Here is a 23,039-nt window from a genome sequence, read left to right as displayed (position 1 = left end):
GCATAAAAAAAAATCCTATTGTGGAATTTTCCAAGACAAAAACATTGCCACAGGACTGGAGATGTCATTTTTGAGAGGAACAACAAAACAAAAATCAAGACATTTTGGCTGCGTAGTCATCACAGAACCGCTCAGCGCAGAAGGTAAAAGCATTTATTTTCCAAAGTCATCTTGTGAACGTTCCAACGTACTTGCGGGTGGCAAAAGGCGACGCTTTTCCGATGTCGTCACGAGTCGACAAAGCCTCGCCGACGAGAAAGCTCCTTCGTTTGAATGTCAGTCGACAAGAAGATGTTTGATGAGAAAATAAAACCCGGTGGAAATTCAGACATAGCGAACACGATCATCGAGGGACCGGCTGAAAAATGGACTTTTCTATTCCTCGGATTAACGGCGCTTCAATGCGTAGCGCAAAGTCTTTTCGGAGCACTAAACTCCCGCAGATTCGCCAATTGGTGGATTTTTTGTTGTTGTTTTTTTTTTAGATTTGGACATTCTCATCAGTTTTTACAATCAAAATAAATACAAATTACATGACTTTGTTAAGGTAATATGGAAATGAAATGTCTTTCAAACAATATCACTGGCCCCCAAAAAAAAGAAATCTTAGATATCAAACAAATGTCATCAAAGGTATCCATCCACGTAAGCTTATGAAAGATATGGCACAGTTTGTAGATTTCTTGCATTTCTTCTTTCGCCGTCTTCCCGCTTCCACGGCCAGCGTCCGTCCGTCCGTCTACATGTCGGCCTTGACGAAGGACGCGAACATGCCGTCCTCCTGCTCCAGAAGCGTCTCGGGCTTGCCGTACTCCAGGATGTTGCCGCGCTTCATGACGATGACCTGGTCGGCCGTGAGGATGGTGTGCACGCGGTGCTGGGGGGGGGCCACAGGACACGCTTATTATGGGATGGCGCAAACGTTTGCGCTCAAAAGGCCACGTCCCGTTTTTGAAAAGGATAAATGCAAGATGATTATTCATTCGCATTTTTGATTTCCTAATTTATTGATTTCAGTCATTTAATTGTACTTAATTTGACAATTGAAAGAAAACAGTTCAATGTACAGTATTATGTCAAATTGTTTATTTCAAAAAAGTTATCTGTATGTCAAATATTTTAATTTTCATTTTAATAATAGTCATTCATGCTCACTTTAAAATTGTATTATTTATAATTCAGTGAGTTCCAATAATTAAATTCCATATTACAAATAAATAATACATGTACATGCAAAATGGTTTATTTTTATTTAACTTTATATATTTTTTCTGAAAGAATAAATTCATAGAATACGAATATTTTAACTCTCAAATTTGAGGGGGAAAAACAGATCAAATCAAAAAATGAAATTTCGTTTCATAAAAATAATCATGCTCATTGTCATATTTAGAATTATTTTAATTATTAGTTATGAACCAATTATTTAATATTGTTTAATTTCAAAATATATTGTATTACTTACCTTAATCACATATTGAGAGGTAAATTCATTTTAAAAAAAAACGGAGAATTTTAAAAGAAGCAATTTAAAATGGGCTAAATTAATGCAACAAATGTTTTGGACTCTCGCTTGGTGGTCCGCAATCGAGAACTTAGCTGACCTTTTCCAGATTCAGTTTACACGCTCTTCCGAGTGCTTTGGTACCAACCGGGCTGTCTCCAGCAGAACCAGAACCAGAACCAGCCCCGACAACAGAGATGGAAAGATGCCAGGAAGAAACAGGAAGAGAGCGGGAGGCGGGTGGGGCGGGGGGAGGTCGAGTCCGAGTGGACCGGGACTGGTCCGGTCCGGTTCTACTTGTGAGTCCGCACTAGCAGGCTGAAGAGGCTCTCCTCCTGCGCTAGGAGGTTGGGGCCGGAGTCACTTTCCACCAAAATCCCAGAGGAGAAGACCAACACCTGCCCAGCGTCCAGGATAGAGGAGACGCGGTGCTGAAGGGTGGGGGGGGGGGTGGGGGGGGGGGTGGGGGGGGGGGAGTACCGGACAGGACCGGATCGGATGGGTTGGGGCAGTAGAGCACAGGACAGGACAGAACCGGACAGAACAGGATAAGATACGACAGGATGAGACGGAACAGGACGGGACGGACATGATAGATTGGGATAGGACAGGCGGAAGCGAGGAGGCGAGAAGAAAAGCGTTTTAGTGATCAAAGTACAGGTCGAACACTTTGAAATGAGAAGAAGTGGGAAAAGGAAGCAAACGGCGTCCACAAACAAAGCTTGGCGTAAAGCCAAAGACTCACTGCGATGGTGACCACTGTTCGGTCCGCAAACGCCGTCATCACAACTTTCTGTAAGATGTTCTCCTGAACACAAACACACGTAGAACACATTTGATGTTCATGCTCATGACAAGTGTGTTCATGTTGGAGTTGTATGTATGAACCCTTTGTTCCGTTCAATAAAACAGCGAAAAGCGCATCAGTGACTGTCACTCCCCTTCCAGTGCCAAGACACTTTGGATCCTACTGACTGAACTTCCCGTTTCCTCACACGCACGCACGCACGCACACACCGTTGCCATGTCAATGGAGGCGGTGGCCTCGTCCATGATGAGGATGCTGCTCTTCCGCACAAACGCCCGAGCCAAACAGAAGAGCTGCCGCTGACCCACGCTGAAGTTCTCGGCGCCTTCCGTCACCACCGCATCTGCGACACGGGACGGCAACCAATCAGAAAGCGGCAGAGGTGGGACTCGATTCAACGCAACACCCGACATGAAGCTTATGCGTGCGTACCGAGACCTCCCGGTAACGCCTTGACCATGTTCTTCAGCTGCGCGATCTCCAGCGCCTCCCACAGGCGCTCGTCGTTGCACGTCCGCTCCGGATCCAGATTGAACCTGCGGGAGGTCACGTTGTTTGGTTTTGCTTGCGGTAAAACCTATTTATTTCCCACATTTATTGTGTCTTCACAAGGGGAAGATCATTTCCAGTGTCACAGCCGGTCAAAGTGCGTCAGAACGTGCGACAAACACATCTCGCAGATCAGTGTGAAACACTCGATCGCACACGCACACACAAACAAACACAGCGAGGAGGGGGATGTGCGACAGAGGCAAAAAGTCACACCAAGTCTCTGGCTGAGGTCCTGCTGCGTTACAAAGACGGCACAAAAATCCTTGATCCTTGTTCACACACAGTGGAGCAGTTAGGAGTTCCACACGGCACAATTCCATGGCCTTTGTTGTTTTTACATGTGTTTGGGCTCATTTGACATTGAAAGTCCAGTTCATTTGGCGAGTGTAGCAAGCGCTCTCATGTGCACAATAGAAATGAAACGGCTAGAAATAATCCACCGTCCAAAAAAGTCCTCCCGCGACTTCTTTTGCTTGAACAAGATTTATCGGAGGCACTGCAGCTCCTTCCAGGTTTACTCCCGAAAAAGAGTACCACTTAAATCAAACAGCCTTGCTAAAACATAAACAGGAAGTTGTCGCTTCAGCCGAGAGGTGTGTGTGCGCGCACCTTATGGAGCCACTAAACAAGATGGGGTCCTGCAGGATGATGGACAGGCGAGACCGGAGCGTCTGCAGGGGAAGTTTGCAGATGTCAATCCCGTCTATGACGATCTTTCCTGGTGGAAAAAAAACGAGACAATTGGGATTCTCTCGAGATCCTCCAAGTCACCCACTTACTGCAACACGCTTACAGTCAATCCTTCTTCAGGAGTGGCTCGCTTGTGTGTGAGGCTATCATAAGCACACACATTCCAATGTCGAAGTGGCAGCACGTTGGCCTAGTGGTTAGCATGTCTGCCGCACAGTTCGGCGGGTTTGGGGTTGGAACTTCGCCAGGTTTTCCAGGTGTGAAAGTGAGTGGGAATGATTTTTCATCATTATGTACCCTGACATTGACTGGCAACTTGTCCATTGTTTGTCTATATAAATACAGAATATAAATGGAACCAAACAAGCCTTGATGGACTGTTGACATCCACTGACATCACTTTCAAGGGAAAAAAGGTTTCCTGGCGCCTCTGAGACATGAAATGGAAATAAAATTGTTGAAGGCAAAAACAAGAAGAATGTGTGACGTGTGCCAAGTGTACAATGTGCTCAAACGTTCTTATCATTATTAAGAGTCTTAAAATAGCAACTGATTCATGGCCAGTGTTTTAGGTATGAAAAGAAAATCACTGTTTACGTCTCCACAGAAACTAAAATATTCTCATATCGCTTCATCGTGTCAACAACTTTCATGCCAGCATGACACTTTTTCCAAAAAAGGGAAGCTTGGAAAGTTGTGAACGTCTTGTTTTAAGGAGACGTAAACAAAAAAGAAGCAAAGAATGAGGGAAAAAAAGAGAGGAAGAGGTCTCACTCTTACCTTCAAAAATGTCCACCATGTTGAAGAAGGCCAAGGACAGCGAGGACTTGCCGCTTCCCGTGCGGCCGCAGATTCCCACCTGGCGGGGACGTGACACGGAGGTGAGGCACGGCACGGACACTTGACAATAAGACGAGCGGCCGCGTGGAAGCAGCGCGCATCCATGCTACTTCAACCGGACCGAGACACGCTTCAGCCAACGTTGCAGCTACGTTTCACATTCCACACGCCAACAGACACGAATACATTAAGGTTCAATTCAGCCCACAAAAGAGTCCAGAGAAGCCATGGCTGAAAAGACACAGGAAGTCTGCCGTATTGGTTTGAAGCGGCCATTTCAGGGTCATTTTGGCTACTTCCAGGTGTTCTTCGAAGAAAAACGCCTCCTGAGCTTTTGTCTAATTGCCACCAAATTTGAACCACTTGCGCTTGACAGAAGGGCGGCACCAAATTGCAAGAAATAGTTGTGAACGCACATAGGTGGAGCATGGCAGCAAAGTTTGATGACTCGCCCAAAAAAAAAAAAACAATATTTTTTAAACTGAAAAGAAGTCAGTGTTAAGTCCACACGGTCAGAGCTTGAACAAACGTCGGCTAATTACCTTCTGGCCCGGCTGGATGTAGGCGTTGACGTGCTTGAGCACGGGTTTGAGCAGAGCGTCGTAGCGCACGCACAGGTCTTGGATCTTGATCTCTCCGTCTTGAGGCCACGTCTCTGGCACCTGAGAAGAATCTGCAGGAAGACACAACAGGGACAAACCTTTTTACATTTTCGAAGATTCCGAGAAGATGATGATCCAGAAATGTATGTTTGGTGCCACTAAAGTTACCCATGGATCCTTCGTAGTTTTCAGACTCAGTACTCAGGAAGCTGTTGACTTTTTTCACCGCCGCCATCTGCACCTCCAAGTCAGCCAGGTTCCTCACCACCCAGTTCAAGTAGTTGGTGACCTGCACAAAACACAACCAGATGTTTTTTGTTTTGTTCTAAGATGTCAAACTAGCGACGTCGAGGTGAACTGACCGTGAGGGCATAAGTGAGAGCCAGGCCCACCTCACCTCCGGATGGTTGACCGCAATCCAAACCCCAAATGGACGCCCCGGCCGCAGCCAGCACGATGACGGCGCCCAGGTAGTCCTGAACAAGACAAAACGTCAGCAGGGAGTCTGTCGATTCTCAAGTCATTCACGCAATGGTAATCTGCAAAATGCAGAACGAGGTCATTTACTTTGTGTTAATAAAAAGACCATTTTATGCTTCGCTGTATTTTCTTCTGATCTTGGAAGTGATGTGTTCAGGGACGTCGACCGGAGCTCTCATCTTGGATGTTTTTATTAGACAGTGCAGGTGTACCTAATAACGTGGCAGGTCTCTCACCGTGCGGACCTCCAGCCAGCGGTTGGCGGCCGAGAGGAACAAGTAGGCCGTGTTGTTTGTGTCGGTCAGCTCCAGCATGCGCTGCTTGAAGCGAGCCTCGTGTCTGAAGCAACATTAACCAAGAACATTTAATAACATCATTATGATCCTCATCAACTTCATTGTGGTCGGGAGGAGCCAACCACTCCTCTGGATGAAGACCAGCTGATAATGGTGGCGGGAAGCTTCCCTTACGTGTGTGCGCACGCGCGTATGCGTGTGTGTGTGTTTGTGTTTGTGTGTGGGTAGGAGGTCCTCAGGGGGAAGATGTGGAGAAAAAGCGTGAGAGCTGCTGAATGTTGGATCATAACTCTGATGGGAAAGAACACTAAAAAACACCAGGAGGCCCCTTTGTTTGTTTGGCTTCAACAAATCACTCTGAACTGCATGAATGCACGTTACCTAAAGGCTCTGATGGTGGTGAGACCTTCAGCCGTCTCGGAGAAGTGACACAGCAGTGGGAGTTGTGTGGAGTCATCTAGGTCCTGAAGGTCTCTGGTGGGGGGGGGAGAAGAACAACTGAGGTAGAACTGGTCCACATTAGCAGATGTGCCGTGACCGCGTCTGAGACCCAGTTGAAAACATTTAAAACCTGACTCATAATCTAAGGTTAGGTAGCTGCACGTTTGTGGTGAACCCAGAGAAAAGTTTGAGTAAAGAGTAAAGTACGGGCAAAGTACTTAGCTTAACTTCCTCCAAGGGACGCACATATCCTCTGAGTGTGGAGTAAGTGTGAATTGCGATAAAAAACAATTTCACCACTAGGAGCACGGGTTGCTTTTAGCACGTACAAATAACTTATTACTTGATACAATAAGAGCTGTTAATCACGGGCTCTTTCGCATGTTTTGGTACGAAAAAAATTGATTAGTGTGTGACAGAAAACCAAAGTGAGACATACTTTTGTCTTCGGAGCTTCATAAATAGGAACTGTGGAGTACTTGCGCATGACTCCTGAGGAACGCCATTCGTACAAGGACCACCCATTGGGCTGCTATCGTCAAGCCCCTGCTAACTGTGCTGCTAACTTAATTTGGGCGTAGTACAGGTTCCGTATGTAGTGCAAGAGCCATAGAATCTGTTGTCACACATGCATCAAGTACAGTTTTCCATCATTAACCACCCGAAGAAGCGCATATGGTGGATTGGGAGTGAGGCTGAAAGCAGGTTTGCACTCACTTGGATGCCACCCGGAAGTACTTCTGTATGAAGTAGAAGGCCACAGCCAGGGGGACCAGTGCAATGATGAAGGTGTGCGTGATAGAGGAAATAACCCCGATGGCAGACAAGCAAAGCAAGGTGGAACGCGTCAAAGACTCCAAGGTAGGCGGAATGTGCTGAAGGAGAAAAAGCACTGATGTCAGCATTAATCAAAATTCAGTAAATGACACGAGAAGACACGTCCTACTTGGTCGATGATGTTTGTATCAGCTGAGAATCTGTTGAGGATCTGCCCCAGGGGGGTGATGTCAAAAAACCTGAGGACACATGGAGAAGTCAGTTCCCTCTGGCTGTCCAGTGCTAGAAAGTCAGGTGTTGACTACCTGAGAGGAGCGTGGATGATCTTGTTGAGCAGGTTGTGGTGAAGGTTGGTGGCAGCAGAGAGACCGAGGAACTCCACAGTGAGCGAGGTGATGAGGCACAGTGTGATCCCAGCCGCGCACAGAATCATGAACACCGTCAGGTAGAAGGAGTCCTGCAACCCAACACATGCACATTTCAGAGACTTCAAAATGTTCGAAAACAATAGGCATTTTCACCATGACGTCACACAAAAGGAAGACCCAGAAGAACGTGTGACGTCATGGTGAACTGTTCTATAAATCCATACATCAGCTCCAAGATTTGGTCCAAGCGATCAAAAGAAAGATGTCTGAGTTACCGGACCTCCAGTTTGACGCTGCCGGTGAGCGTGGTGTTGCTGCTGACGACGTGGGTCTGGCATGTTCCGTTGGGTCCCACCACCATGGTCTGGTTGGTGTGGTTGGAGGTCCAGATGGCCAACCAATAGTCGATGGCCACGATGACCGAGTGCTTGAGGAGCTTGGAGGACATCATGAGGAAGACCATGAAGAAGCCACCGGAGGATAGGTAGCACAAACAGACCTGAGAAGAAGTAGATCTGGTCACAATGGATGGAGACCAGTGGAACAGTATTTCAGGGTTAAGATCATCTCACCTTCCACGGGACCTTGGACCTTCTGTTTGTGATGGTGGACAAGTTATCCTCCTCTTCCTCCTCTTCTTCCTCCTCTGAAGGGATCAGAATTTTGATTGAGGATCCAAAGGCATCATCACGAAGAGCACATCCCACCTACCTTCGTCCTCATCATCCGCCTGGTTCTTGGCTTCTCTAGAGTAGAAGGCTCGGCGGAGGGTCTTCCTCTCCAGCGTGGTTTGGCTGTCCTGCTCCATGTCCTGCAGGGAGAGCATCCGTCAGAAACCTGAGAGAAGAACGATTGAAGAGATGTGTGACATGAACCTTCTCCAACTCCTGGTCCTGCCGGTTCATGAGCGTCTTCCAGTGGTCGTAGAGCTCCACGTCGTGCGTCTGGATGTCCTTCAAAGTTCCTTCCCTCAGCACGGAGCCGTCCTTCATGGCGATGATCTTAAGCAGGGGTGAGCAAACGTTTGTGCTCAAGCGACACGTTTGATTTTGAAAAGGAACAGATGGGCCAAGTCGATCGTGGATGAGGTTAAAAAATGTGTATGTAAAATATGTGAAATAGTTTATTTTAATTTTTAAATAATAATTCAGTCATTTATTTCATTTAGAATTACATTATAATGAATTAACCAATTATTACAAATATTTTTAAATGTAAAATAAAATGGTTTAATATGATATAATAATGAATCCCCATTTTTATTGTTTTGTACTTTATATTGTATTATATTATTCATTAACCACGAGACTCTCGATAACGTAAACGCTCATTAGGGGGGATTTAAAGAACCGGAGGGGGCCATTCTTTGGTTGAAATGTGAAAAATGAAGCAAGCAAGCTGGTGGGGTGGTGTTTGGTCTTCTCACCCAGTCGGCATGGATGAGGTACTGCAGCTTGTGGGTGACCAGAACCACGGTCCGCTTGTCGTCCTGCAGGAACTTGAGGATGCCGTCCTGCATCAGGTGGTCGCTCAGGTGGATGTCCAGTGCGGAGAAGGGGTCGTCCTGAGGGACTCATCAACAAGTACATACTGCAGATAAGTACACGCAATATTTTGGCAACTTTCAAAATGTCGTGTGAGTCGTAAGTATTGGGACAACGCTCTCAATCAATCAGCGGTTGCTTTCGAGCCCCAAGTTGTCCTTGAATTTCAATTTGTCATCTTTGCAAGACATTTGGAGACGATTGTATGCTTCTCTACATCAGAAGGAGCAAATCTTTCCATCGCTCTTTCATCAGACGGTTGTCGTCACCACTTAACCTCGCTGCCCTTTTTCCAGCCAAAAGACACGACAAACATTTCTTTAAGCGGATCGGAATCCGCGCAAGCGAAGCTGACGTCGCCACGGCGACAGGCAAATGACGCGAGCGCGCAAACACGTCGTCCGTCGAGGAAAGGGCGTCGCTCCCTCCTGACGCATCTAATTCAGCTAATGCGATTACGTTCATTGATTTAGTTAGTATGCAGCACTTGATGCTTTTGTGTCAATTTGTGCTGACCAGGAAGACGATGTTGGTGTTCTGGTAGAGCGCTCGAGCCACGCAGATCCTCTGACGCTGCCCGCCGCTCAGGTTGATGCCCTGGCCGGGAAGCATACGGTCAACAAAATGCCAACATAACGATGTGTCGTCACACCGGTACCCGAGCGCCCTGGTGGCTTACTCGCTCTCCGATCTCCGTTTGGTCTCCGAAGGGGAGCAGGTCGATGTCCAGTTGGAGAGAGCAGGCGTCGATGACCGCCTTGTACCTGACGCAAGTACACGCACATTTGGTGTAACGTAACAGGGAAGCAAATCATACCGTGAAGTAAAATGAGTTTCAAAATACATGTACCTGGATTTCTATGTTTAGATGAGCATGATAAATAGTGTATTGTTAATGATGAGCAAAGTTGTTTCGCTCATGTGGACTGTGACGCATTTCCGGTCCGGGGCGCACAAATCTTCACCCGTTGACTCTCGTTAAAAGCAATTTTACGACTTGCTCGGCTCAAACTTATCAAAGACCGGACTGGCCTTCGTGAGACTCGTAGGGCGCACCTTTGCTTGTTGAAGGGGCTCCCGAAGGTGATGTTGTCCTCCACGGTGGCGTTGAGCAGCCAGGACTTCTGGGTCGCGTAGGCCACCGAATACCTGTTCTTGCTGCAGGTGCATGATGGGAAACGAAGGCCGCAGTCAGAAGGCGGACAATGAGGCCTTTAACAGAGTAGGCTTTTCTTTGTAGCATCCAATCAGCTTCGCCATTGACACACCCGTAGCAACGTCAATGACATGCTAGACGGCAGGTCGATGGCATGTGAAGCAACACCACCGCAAGCCATGGCACCAAATGGAAGGACAGAACACCAAACCTTTTCAGCAAGATGTCAAACGTACTTACGGTTGGCCAAAACTTCCACAGCACAACTACAAATTTGGTCTTCGTTTTCAGTTCAAGTCAGGAGGTAGTCAATCACTTTCCGCCACCCGGAAGTACCCCGTAGCCTATCGTTTTCAAACATTGTCCGAAAAAGGTCCATTAACACCCATGCATTATTCACTGTGGAATTCAGGAAACCAGAGCTTCGTTTATCCAGATTGAAAGGGTTCTTCACCACATCAGTGAAGTATAGTTTAGGGTATCATCGTGCTGAAAACGCAAAGAGGTGGAGATAACTTCACAAATGGAGCAGAAAAAAAAATGTACAGCTTGGCCACAAAGTCTAAAACTTTGCAGACACTCTGTGTTACCGAGTCCATGAAGACAACAATGATGGAGATGCTTCATGGAGCAAAAACACTAGTTGGGGGGGGGGAAGTGAGCGATGACGTCACAGGAAGTCAGTCCGCTACCTTGCGGCGCGGTCGCCGGCCTCGTCCTGAGCCGCTTCCGGGTAGCTGTCAAAGGCAGCACTTTAGCGTGAGCTGACAACGTGTGCTAACATGCTGCAAGAAGTGTCTTTGGGCAAGAGGCCAGCTAAAACCTGGACTGGGCGTTAGCCAATCGCAGGACAAACAAGCATTCACACTCACATTCAGATCTTCACTGAACCTAACGTGTGATTTTGGAATGTGGGAGGAGGCCAGAACCCCAGAAGGAGTCATTTAAGGAAACAGGATGTGTTTCCCTGGCGACTGCCAAACTGTTTATGGACTTAAAACTTCCCACCCTAAATAGGAATCGCCGTGTAAGCGATGCCGTCATTGATAATTGGTTTCCGTCTTTGACCGTCCAGTTTGGAGATCACACGGACGCTATAGTGATCTTGCTTGGATGAAGTGAGAAGATGATGGATGGAAAGTACCTGAACGTGCCCTGGTAGAACATCTCGCCATCAGGCGGCCTGATGCGGCGAGAAGGCAAGGAGGTCAGAAGCTGGTGTTAACGCGCGTCCGCGTGCAAAAAGCTCATCAGTTCAAAACAGGAATGTTCCAACTCCCGCTAAAAAAAAGGCATGCGCATCGTCTCATTTGCGCGGTGACTTACTTGCTCCAGTGGACGCGGCCGCTGATGCTCTGCATCTCGCCCAGCATGGCCAGCAGCAGCGATGACTTCCCGCAGCCCACCTGGCCCACGATCATGGTCAGCTGGCCTGACGGTGCAAGTTTCCATGTTACCGACTACGGTAGACCATAAAAGCGTAGTTCCACAGTACATCGCCATCATTAATCAAAAAAAGCAGTGGTAAACTAAGTTTGGAAGCTAATCCTGCCAACATTGGTCTTCCTTCGCTTACACTTGATGCTAACTTCAGAAGGTAGCGTGGGAAGCTAACTTAAGAAGCTAATATCGCAGCTAATATTAGAAGTCGAATGCTAATGTTAGCATTGGAAGCTAACTTTGGAATCGGTTTCACACTGAGTAACTACTTTTTTTTTTTTCCTTTAAATAAAGTGAGACACGATTATCATGAATTTCTGTGACATTTTTCTTTGGCAGTGTGCTATGATATTTTTCTCCGATAAAAATTGCGCCTTGGCTCAAAAAAGGTTGTGAAACACCGAATCCTTCCTCGGGTTTCACGGTCCTCACCTGTCGGGATGCGGATGTTGATATCGGTCAGCGTGGACAGGTTGCTTCCCCAGGTGAAGCATCCGTTGCTCACCTGAACAAAGCCGCACAAAGAGATCATGATCTGATTATTTACGTACGTTTTGTTTGGCTTTTTTGGACGAGATACATTTTTCAAGATTCCCCTGCACTCCTGCCTTGCCTTGCTTCATTAAGCTCGGGTCCACCTGTCCTGGATTCCACCACCACCACAAACCTTCCCCAAAACGCACTCGATTCCCGCCTGTCTGATGGCCCGGCACGTCGCTTCCCGGCGGCCGCATTCCTCTCTTCTGTTTGCTTTATTTGTTCCCATTAAGTTTATTTTATCTGGACGACCCCAGGCTCGAGTTCCCCCAGCACCCTTCTCAGCACGATGCCGACCCGCGAGCGCATCTCCGCTGGAACATCTCGGGACACGAGAGCCTCCGGAAGTGAAGCGCCACAGTACTCTGCCCCAGCTCGCGATTAGTGAAGGAATTGATCAGTGGACGATTGTGTGGAACGAGTCCAAATATTTTTGTCCATCCCAGAGCCCAACTGGGACTTGCTTGGCTAAAACGTATGAAAGACTCGATTTGAAGAAAATGACTTGATGAATGTCAATTTCATTGTCGAAAAATCATCATGTTCAAGGTAGAACAGAAACAGTAACATAATTAGGAAGAATGTCAATAATTTAACAGTTTTTACATCATGATTTAATGCTTCAATTCATTTCATTGTGCTGCTCCTTCTGGTGTTCCCGCCTTGGGCACCTGGAGGCAGTGAAACACAGTCACCCCGACGCTCAGTGACTCACTCAATAAGATGCAACAATAGTAGTCATTTATTGTTATGTGTACATGGATCAAATAACATCATAACATCTTGCCTTAGATGTTATGATGTTATTTGAGTGTTGTTTGAGTGGTAGAGTTAAGTCAGTTCAGTGGGGGACTCCACTGGACATGCTTGATTTTTTTCCACAGTCACTTGGGACTTGAAGGTTAAGACGTGACACTTAAATATAACTTAACACGAATGTGACTTACTCCCATCTCTGCTGTTTGGGTCCAAGAGGAGTCGGGAATGGGAACGAGAGGGGGGAGGAATGGGAGAACAGATAAACACCAACGGAAGCGCCGCATGAAATTAACGAGGCCACGTTCTGGCTCATCAAATGTCAAACCCTAGAACAGGAAGTGACAGCGGCGCCGCGGAGAAATGGCGGACAAGCTGGCTTTTCCCAGTGCACTCGACCTCGACCCGGGTGAATACCTTCGGGAGCGAGTCGGAACGGTCCGGGCCTTGGAGAGAACTTCCAAACCGGGAGGCAGACTCCATCACGTCTGTCAAGTTTTAAGTCGCCCCCCCCCGTAACCTCCACATCCTGAATCGACCTCCTCGTTGGCCTAATGAGCAGGCCATCGCCCCGCGGGGATGCGACAGGAAGAGTCGCCTTAAGTGAGGCCACGTTCGGGGCAAGACGTTCTCGTGTGAATCGTCCGCTTCCTGAGAAGTCACGTTCGCACTCGCCGTGATAACAAACAGCTGCTGATGAGCTGAGCTTGACGTATTTAGTACGTCAAACGCAAAAAAGAAGAAGAAGAAGAAGAAGAAGCACCTCCACATACATGAAGTCAACAGTTTTTTTAAAAGGAGATTTATGATGCTTTTTTTTTTTTTTTTTTATTATTATTTAAAACAGTTCCCAGGTGTCAATGGCATGCTTACGTCAAAATACACCAATGATCAACATTTTGCAGCATACTTCTTGCCATGGTGGAATTGGCTCATTTGAGGGGCAAAGGTGGTTAAATTATTGCAAACGTGACAAAACTTGGTTATACCGCCACAAGCCTCACCAAAATAAAATATTGTTCAATTTCTACGAACCTTACTTCGATCAAATCTGGTTCAATTCCTACAAACCTGACCAAAATAAAATCGTGAAATTACTACTAACCTCAATAAAATTTAAATTGGTTAAATCGTGACAAACAACACCAAAATAAAATGTGGTTACATTTCCACAAACCTCTCCCAGATAAAATATTGTTATATTACTCCAAAGCGCACCAAAATTACATTTGCTTAAATTATGACGAATATCAGCAAACTAAATGTGATTAGATTACCATAAAACTGTCCAAAATGAAACATTGTTAAATGACCACAAATTTCCTCAAACTAAAATGTGGTTCAATTATTCTCGAAATGGAGTCAATTGCCTTAACACTGGCGGATGCAGCATTTCATCAGCAAGCCGCCCAAACACACTCAAGATTGACTTTCATTTCACACTCGATCGACACACAATGAAAAGTTTTCTTTCCAGCAACTGACCTTGACAGCCACATCCTCCGTCTCACTGGGTCTCATCTGCCGCCTGGACGGCTGCTCGTAGTTGTCCATCTGGTAGCGCAGAGGCTGCTTCCTGTTGATGGCTTTGGTCTTCACCAGGCAGGAGACAACGAGACAGCAAGTTAGCGTTACACGGCTCATAGTCAGCTGTTTATCTGGATAAATGTTGATGTAGGGTGCGTGTACTCACCGCTGCAGGGTGTTTCTTGGCCGCCTCCGAGGGAACGGACATGTCTCCGTTCCTCCAGGTGTCGTCTCCGATCTCGTCGCTCTGGAGGAACTCGCCCAGCTTCTGGACACTGGAATACACATAGGAAATAGACGGCACTGTGAAAAAGTATTCAGCCCCAAGGATCCCCTCATAATCCGAACACCAATTAAAGCTTGCAATTGTTATGATACAACATAATTAATTATAATTACAACCATTAATCACAGCAGGTCGTCCAGGCCCTCTAGATGTTCAGCAGCCCCAGACCATCACACTGCCACCACTATGTTTGACTGTCGGTATGATTTTATCAAATGCTGTATTATTTTCCCACTAGATGTAACGGGCCGCAAACTCCACTTTCTGGGCAAATGTGGTGAGGACACAGACAGTTCTCCCGTGTGACAACAAGTAGAGGCATCCACGAGGTAGACTCACCTGACGAGTGCCTTGACGGCGAACCTGACGACGGTGGAGAGCAGGAAGAGCGGCGTGACCAGGATGTTGAAGAGCGCCAGTGTGGCGAAGGCCTCCTCGGGGCTCGGACCGGTGTTGGTGATGAAGTAATGCATGACGAAGGTCTGCAAGGAGGTGGACCAGGCCTTTAGAACACAGGTTCTCAAACATTTTGGGTCCAGGGAGAACGCTTCCAAGGACCCTCGCATAAGCCTATTACCAATTAAACATGACAATCTTTACGATACAACGTAATATTTTGTTGCAAATTATTTCCGTGTGGCCCAGATAAGCTTACCGCCAGGACAGCAGCGATGGGAATGGCGGCGTTCATGAAGACTGCTCAGGACAGAAGATAATCATAGTGAGGACATTCCAACAACACCATCACCCTTGTTTGTGCCCGTCTTCTCACTTGACATGGATGTGTAGAAGGCAAAGGTCTTGAGGCTGGTCAGCTCTTTGCCTCGCGTCTCCTCCACGCTGTCACAGAAAATGTTCTCCCACGCGTACAGCTTCAGCAGCTTGATGCCCTTCAGGATCTCCGAGGTCTTCTTCAGGCGATCGGTGGAGTGCTCCTGCAAGACACCACTCGGGGGATAATTGCCTGCCGGTCCCGCGTTAGAAGCGGGGAGCTCATCGTGACGCTCACCAGCGTGCTCTTCTGCATGTCGGCCAGCTTGGTGGCAATGAGGTACTGGACCGGAGCCAGAAGAACGATGACGGAAGCTCCGACTAATGCGCTCCAGTCCAGCAAGTAGTACAGGAGAATGACTCCCATCACGATCTGGGAAAAAAACAATACGAGGTTCGAATTGTGGTCGCAATTGGATATGATAATCTGGTCATTGTTTGCTTTTAAAGGAGACCTTGAAATGGTTACTTCAAACAGACTTACGGTGCCTTTTCGTGTATTGCTTTTTGAGACTTTTTTGTGGGGTTTTTCAAAATACACTTCTAGCAAATTTCATTTGGCTGAGTTAAACACATTGTGGGGGCAGAATTTTTAAAAAACAATTCCAGGAAGGCAAGGATCCCTGGAACTGCCTGTTTCAAAGCGAAATGGCTGACTTCCTCTCTATTTTTGAGACTTTTTTGTGGGTCTGCTCACGATAGTCTACCAAATTTCACGTTGCCAAGTCGAACTGGCTTCATGTGCTGAATTCTAAAAATGTTTTTTGAATTAAAAAAAAAAACAAAAAACAAAGGATAGTGATACCTGCACAGGCATCGCCCACAGATTAGGGCACAGGAAGAGGAACCACATGAGCTGATTGGTCTCTATGGCGACCAGGTTGTTGATCTGGCCCAGCGTCATCTCGCCCATGGACATGTTGGACGTGGACAGACGCAGGATCTTGTTGTAAATCATGGCCTGTGTGAAGGAAGAACAACATCTTCGATGCATTAAAATTGGGGCTGAAAAGTGAGCCGTGTGGCACTCCACAAACACCGTCAATTGTCAAGTTTTGTGTGTGTGTATGTATGTATTTTTTAGGGGGAGTTTTACATTTTACACAAAGAAATACAAAGGCGCACACACCACACACTCACAAACAAACCACACACACCCCTCACCAACAGGGCTCCCCGCAGGTTGATGCCCGTTTCTATGGTGACGTAGTAGGATGCCTGCAGGAAGGTCCTCTGCAGCACCAGCGCCAGGAAGAGCAGCACGGCCAGAACCGACGGGTTCTGGAGCAGCTCGGTGGACAGCATGAAGTGGACGCCGAAGTACCTCTCCTGCAACAATTTCATTTCATTTCACTATTTTTCATTCCAATATCGTCGTGTACCAAACCAGCCCACTAAAACACTTGTTGGATGTGTGCCCTTAATAGGCGTGGCCTAGTGAGTGACATCAGTAGCGTCCGGGCGTTGAGTTGTGGTTGACGGCACCTCATTGGGAGTCTTCTCATTTTATATTCGTTTGTCCCGTTCCAAAAACTGCGGCTCTCCTTGCCCACGTGCCAGGGCATACCCGCCGTACCTAATGTTGTGTCCATCGAGTCCGTCAACCGTGACGCGCGTGAGGAACTTGCCACGTCACTTCCAATGGCTTGACGCTATCGGCGCCACTCGAGCGCAGGCTCTCGGACATCTGGCGTTCAGCTGTGACAACAAGCAGCTGCTCGCGGGGTCAACGCGGCGACCTTCAGCGGAGTCCGCGCCGGATCTCCCGGACACACACAGACAAACGAAAAACCTCCACACAGGAAGTCCAGAGCACAGATTCGAACCAAACCTCAGAGCAGCGAGGCAGACGTGCTAACCACTAGCTCACCGTTTCCAACACAAACAAGGTTCAAATATTCCCGAGAGACTTGCGATCACACCCAGTGAGTCACTGATTGGTCGGCGGGACCACCCGCCAACCCATATCGCGGTTGCGCTAATTTGCGCTAATAAAATCAGCTTGTGTAAATACACCAAGTGATTGGCTTACGGCTCCAGAATTATTCACACGTGAGAACCAGCTCCAAAAACATTTGTCACTGTTCTCGGTAAAAGAACAAATGAAGGCCGCGGTTCGGCTCTCGCCTTCCCGAAAGTGGCTGCCTAAATATGACACATTCAGATTTTTTACATTTGAAACGAAGCAATAGTTTCAGAGTGGAAAAATATGAATGTGTAATATTGACTTGGAGGGGTCGAAGCTTTTAATATTATCAAATTAGTTTATCCAGCATCAGTAACAGCAAACACTTATCATTTGAGTAGTGAGGGAAAAACAAATGCTGCTGCATGCTTTGAATGGTAAAGACGAGCACCATCTCCTGGACAAACTAAGTAACTGTTATTTTCATTATTTTCAGTGCTTTTCATTTTTTTGTCACAAAGTCAGTTCTTGTCTCTTTTGCTATGCAATTACATCTTTTCTTAAGTAAATATAGGTCACTATTCATTTTTAAAAGGCAGTAGTGGGGGAAAAAAATCAATCAATCACTAGTCAGACAAAGTAATTCTGTTTTTCTATTAGTGAGCAGAAATGTCATCGAGTACTGGAAAGTTGTCATGTAAAAAATGTCACTAGTTAGACACGGTCATTCTACTAATGCACCCCGGTCGCTCGACTAGTGCGGCCCAGTCGTTGAACTCTGATGCGCTCACCCTAATCTTGTCGGAAGCGGCGGCGCCGCCTTCCTCCTGCGTCAGGTTCTTGACGATGCCCGAGATGCACAGCGGCCCGGCGAAGCCCAGCAGGTCGGCCAGGTAGCGGAAGGTGCTGCTGAGCAGGATCGGCCGCCCGAACGCACGGTACATGGAGCGCCAGATGGACGGCGCTCGCTCCGGGTTCTCGGCCGTCTGCGTCACAAAAGGATTCAACCGCGTTCGACGGTCTGCCATCTTAATGCCAACGTACTGTATCTTGGGAAATCCCACTCACGCGCTAATGGAAACTTTCAAACTGCTGCTACTTTACACACACACACGGAGCAGCAACACATACAAACACACTTTTTTTTTGGGGGGGGGGCTTTTTTATGACAGAACTCACCCGCTGGTCCTCGTAGGCGTCTTTGAGCCGCAGGTAGTTGGTCAGAGCCCGCATGGCGATGGGCAGCTTGCCGATCTTCTTCAGCTCGATGGGCCTCTTGTGGGCGCCGATGATGAGGGGGTTCATCCACCAATACGTCGCCTGGCAACAGAGGAAGCAGGCCGCCGTTGACCTGAGCCTGAAACGGATCGTCAGCTTCCTCCTACCTTTGACAGCAGGTTGACGAAGGGCTGCAGGAAACGGACCCCCAGGTCCTGCAAGTCTTCGGGGGGCTTCACCTTCTGAGGGTTGGCGAAGAAGACGTACTTCTGCCAGGACAAGTCGACAAAAACACACATGAAGAATCAAAAGTGGGATGTTGCAGTTGACTCTATAGAACTCAATGTGTGTGGAAAAAAAGCAAACCCCATTCCCAAAGCAGCCAATTTAAGCATTTTTACGCCTGTAAATAATTATACGAACACCACACGTGAGCTACCTCTGAAAAATGGATCCATTTCATTCAACATTCAATTCGGCATACACAAACAGAAAGCCAACAAATGTCAACTGATGCAAAATCCGAATTGTTACGCCCATCACTCACTTCCATCCGCCAAAACCAAGGACAGCATTTTCGATGAGCTTCATATTTTGAACATAAGCAGGATTTTCATGGAAGTATTTTGATGCTGATGAAACAAGTGTATTCTGAGAACTTAAATATGTTGCCAGGATGTCTACTGAAGATTCCATCTCACCATAGTGACAACTCTGTCTTGTTTTGATGCTTTGGTCTATGGAGTTTGGTATTGGCAGACTCAACTTTTCAGCGCCGATGGTACGCACCCTGATCCTGATCACGTTGATCTCGACGGCCATGAGGAGGCCGTAGAGCAGCACCAGCAGCAACGTGATGCAGAACCTCAGCTGTGGTGTGCCCACCTTGTACGCCACGAACTTCCACAGCTTGATGGACTTGGTGATGAAGGCCAGCACCCAGTAGATGAACAGCACTGTGCACAAAAATCTTGTCTCCAGATACCAGAAAAAAAATTGGAGTGCGTTTCAGACCGCCAGCGCTCGATGGCGGCAGGGATGTTCGATCACACTTTTTTCAGACCGATACCAGTACGAGTCGTCACGGATACTGATACCACTCGTACTTTTGAGACATCAAATTTCAATGAACACAGCGACAGAGCATTGTGAACAAAGACATTTTCGTCTTTCTGATGCACATGATGAATTTTCCAATGTGTTAAACTACTGCAGTATAGCGCCAACTAGTGATGAGGAGGATTTTTTCAATGTCAGATTTTTGGGTCAGTCTTCACGAGTACCTGATACTTTGATATAAGGCGAGTATCAGTAGATTGCGGGCTCCCTCTTGTGGTATGTGAAACAATCACCGAATTCCTTGTTCAACTGTGCATAATGAAACAGTGGCTGACATATTTTTCAATCCAGGCTAGTACATTTGTGAAGTACAGTTCAGTTGTATTTAACTTTGAAGTACATTTGCAGTTCATCTTTTAGAACTGTCGGCTTTTTTAATTGCATCCATTTCAGCACCATCATTCAAGTGCAGTTTCGTTTTTCAATTTCCCAGTGTCAACGATGTTTTTTGTCATGAGGTGTTGAGCTCACCGAGGAGAAGTTTGGGGAAGTTGGAGGTCTCGATGTTGTGGTAGTAGACCACCGACGTGGTGGCCGCCACGAAGCCCATGAAGGCGGGCACGAACAGGTGCAGGTGGTTGGTGTCCATCATCCTACAGTGACACAGTATCGTTTACCGCTGCCCCCCGACAACTCCCTACTTCCTTTCCGGGGGCGGGGGCTCACTTGTTGGACACCACGCCCTCGGCAAACTCGCAGACGTGAACGAAGAGCAGCGAGAAGGTGAGGATCCACCTCAGGTTGTGTCCCGGGAAGTGAAGCCACGTGTTGTGATGGATTTGCACCTTGGAGCTCTGGCTGCCCCATCCTGCGGGCACACGCACACGCACGTCAATCGTCAGCGTGGTCCTCGGGGGGCTTTTTCAGTTTTTCATTCACCACTTGAGAGTCTCAAGGGACGGAGGCCGTAACGACCACAATGAGGGAAAAGCCACGATACGGGAAGACCTCCACACGCTTGAAACTAGACGTCCAACAACTACTCAATATTCTCATTAGTCGACAACCGATGAATCGTTTCGAGACCTTGTTGAACATGAAATGGTCCAAAATCCTCGAAATGTCAGCCTCTCAACACCAAATATTCTCCAATTTCTGCGGTGGTCCATGAAAGCGGACAGATTATCTTTTGTTTTTCAAAATAAGACATTTGCAAACATCTGCTTTTACTTTGGAAAACAATCAACATTTTTGCCGATTTTGTGACGGACCGATGCAGAAACTCAATCAGACTCCAAAAAATGTTTGGGAGTTTTCTGCACCATCAATTTGAAACAATGTCCTGTTTTTGAATAAAGGGATGGAAATTGATTGATCGATTAATTGAAAAAACAATCACCAGATTAATGAATTATTAAAATAATCATTAGTTGCAGCCCTACTTTAAAGCCATTAAAAACACATTTTCTAAACACACTGTGAATGTATTTGAACGCACACACACAAACACACGCTCACATTCGCAGGCGTAAAATGTGAAGAAAATTGTGTGAAAGTATTGTTGCAAAGGGGTGGAAAATGGAGAATGGAGAATTTAAGAATTATTCAAATTTGGACACTGGAAATTCTTGGATCATTTAATGGAACGGTATCATATTCCACATTCGATTACAAATCATCTTTCGCGATTGAAATGAATGGAAATGCTATTAATGCGTTTCAGCCTCCCTAAAAAAAAAAAAAAAAAAAAACTTTGCAAGTGCTTTTTTAAAGTGAAAATAGCACTCTATATTATTGTCCTCAAGAAAGAACATATAGTCATAACATAATTGAATAGAATGTAAAGAATGAAACAGTTTGTGCATATTATTACATGAATATGCCACCGGGGGGCAGTACAATACAGTCATACAGACACAAATGAAGAAGACTTTCACAACTACTGTAAGTGACTCAGTAAAGTGCAATAATATGACTTGTTTTTCGCATATGATCAAGAATATGGACATGACTGAGTATATCGTAAAAAATATAAACTATAATAATCCATCACAAATATTTCCATGACTGACAGGTAGATACGTCCCACCCAAAAATCTGCAAAGTTCAACCGTGACATGCGGGGGATACTGTATTCTCTCACCGATGAAGAGGATGGGGAAGGTGATGAAGAGCAAGAAGACATGAGGCACCAGGTTGAGGGCGTCCACGAAGCAGCCGTTGTTCAGCACGCCGTCGTCCACGTTGTAGCCGCTCTTGCTCTTGTCGTTGCCGCAAAACGACAAGGCCATGGCGCCGCTTTGCCTCCGCCTGACAACGAGACGTGACACGTGTTCGAGGCCACGACGAAGAAAACTATTCAACGCAACCGGAAACATGAAAAACGTTCAAGATGTACTTGACCAGAACCGGGAAAACATTAGACGGATGCTAGACCATTCAAAGTGCACGAGACCAGTACTAGGAGGACCATTACGGGCATCTTAGACCATTCGACATGCTCTGGAACTTTCGTGTGCTGGACCAGAACCAACAAGACCATTTAACATGCACCAGAAACAGAACCAAGAAATCATTTCAACATGTACTCGGCCAAAAGAATCTTCGACAAGTGTCGAGCTGACAAAAGCCCAAACAAAGATGGCCGCCAGTTACCAGTGGTGCCCATATTTGGTTTGAGATGTTTACTAATTTGTCACAGCATTTCACCACGGAACTTCCCCACTTTCGATCCACGAACGTGTCGGAATGAAATCTGCTGAAAAATAGCGTGACTTCAGAGTACGGCGTTGACTTTTTGCCGAGAGGAAAGTGATGCTTCAAGACACTTGACACCCTCCAACGTGCGCCACTCGGATATCTACACGCACTTCCAATGTGCCAAACATAGTACAGCAAAGTTCGGCCGTTTGAATTGGCCCAAAAATGACGTCATGGCTTACGATGACGTCACGGTCGCGTGTAAAAGTCACGACAACACACGCACACGACTCATGAGCGGACACTTTCAATCTTGTGAGAAAAAGAGAATTTAAAAGTAGAACGTTTACCTCAACAAGATGAGCGCGATCCCGTAATCCTCACGGACAAATTTGAAAATGATATATATTTTTTTTAAAAAAGCTTGCAAAACAAAGGAGAAAAAGCTTCGGAGGTGTGAGCTGACCGGGGAGAGAAACGTTGATTATTTTTAGACGCGCGCCAGGATCAGCTGCTCCGCATTCTGACGCGCGTTTGTTACACGGACTGCACGCAAACTACTTCCGGCTTCCTTCAAAATAAAAGCCAAAATCATTTCAAAAACATACAAACGGGATTGAGTACTGACACCAGCAAATATGTATGAGAGGCCCTTAAAGACTCAATTTAGGAAAACTTGTCTCTCACGTGCACTACTGGAAAAAATAATTAAATGCTCTCACAGGCGGACGACTGGTTAGCACATGCGCCTCACAGTGCTGAGGACCGGGGTTCAAATCCC

General features: G+C 46.7%; 1 protein-coding gene across 4 annotated transcripts; it reads right to left on the bottom strand.

Moving 5' to 3' along the window:
* Positions 1 to 139: 139 nt before the first annotated feature.
* On the bottom strand, positions 140 to 22,770 carry abcc9 (ATP-binding cassette, sub-family C (CFTR/MRP), member 9). 4 transcript variants are annotated; one of them, XM_061761302.1, is made up of 42 exons: positions 22,609 to 22,769; positions 21,702 to 21,868; positions 20,285 to 20,426; positions 20,090 to 20,211; positions 19,289 to 19,455; positions 18,667 to 18,768; positions 18,461 to 18,601; positions 18,073 to 18,267; positions 16,540 to 16,704; positions 16,181 to 16,336; positions 15,614 to 15,748; positions 15,377 to 15,539; positions 15,260 to 15,300; positions 14,944 to 15,086; positions 14,485 to 14,593; positions 14,277 to 14,384; positions 11,931 to 12,003; positions 11,385 to 11,490; positions 11,203 to 11,241; positions 10,751 to 10,795; positions 9,959 to 10,060; positions 9,582 to 9,666; positions 9,419 to 9,499; positions 8,785 to 8,922; positions 8,234 to 8,359; positions 8,070 to 8,169; positions 7,931 to 8,004; positions 7,639 to 7,857; positions 7,296 to 7,447; positions 7,160 to 7,229; positions 6,931 to 7,088; positions 6,154 to 6,246; positions 5,713 to 5,815; positions 5,359 to 5,472; positions 5,165 to 5,285; positions 4,937 to 5,067; positions 4,335 to 4,413; positions 3,474 to 3,582; positions 2,745 to 2,848; positions 2,522 to 2,655; positions 2,250 to 2,312; positions 140 to 877 (listed from the first exon to the last, which is right to left on the bottom strand). In XM_061761302.1, exons 2-42 carry the CDS (start codon positions 21,847 to 21,849, stop codon positions 740 to 742), a joined length of 4,794 nt encoding a protein of 1,597 aa, XP_061617286.1. In that variant the 5' UTR covers positions 21,850 to 21,868; positions 22,609 to 22,769; the 3' UTR covers positions 140 to 739. The 4 variants fall into 4 exon arrangements, 3 of the variants coding, with proteins under 3 accessions (XP_061617286.1, XP_061617287.1, XP_061617288.1); XM_061761303.1 differs by lacking the exon at positions 10,751 to 10,795 and having other exon boundaries at positions 22,609 to 22,768; XR_009786284.1 differs by lacking the exons at positions 10,751 to 10,795; positions 11,203 to 11,241 and adding an exon at positions 1,653 to 1,935 and having other exon boundaries at positions 738 to 877; positions 22,609 to 22,770.
* Between the last annotated feature and the right edge of the window lie 269 nt (positions 22,771 to 23,039).

This window comes from Phyllopteryx taeniolatus, chromosome 22, assembly GCF_024500385.1.
Source record: "Phyllopteryx taeniolatus isolate TA_2022b chromosome 22, UOR_Ptae_1.2, whole genome shotgun sequence".
Taxonomy (NCBI): Eukaryota; Metazoa; Chordata; class Actinopteri; order Syngnathiformes; family Syngnathidae; genus Phyllopteryx; species Phyllopteryx taeniolatus.
Note: the sequence above shows the minus strand (reverse complement) of the source record. Positions and strands in the feature narration are given on the sequence as shown.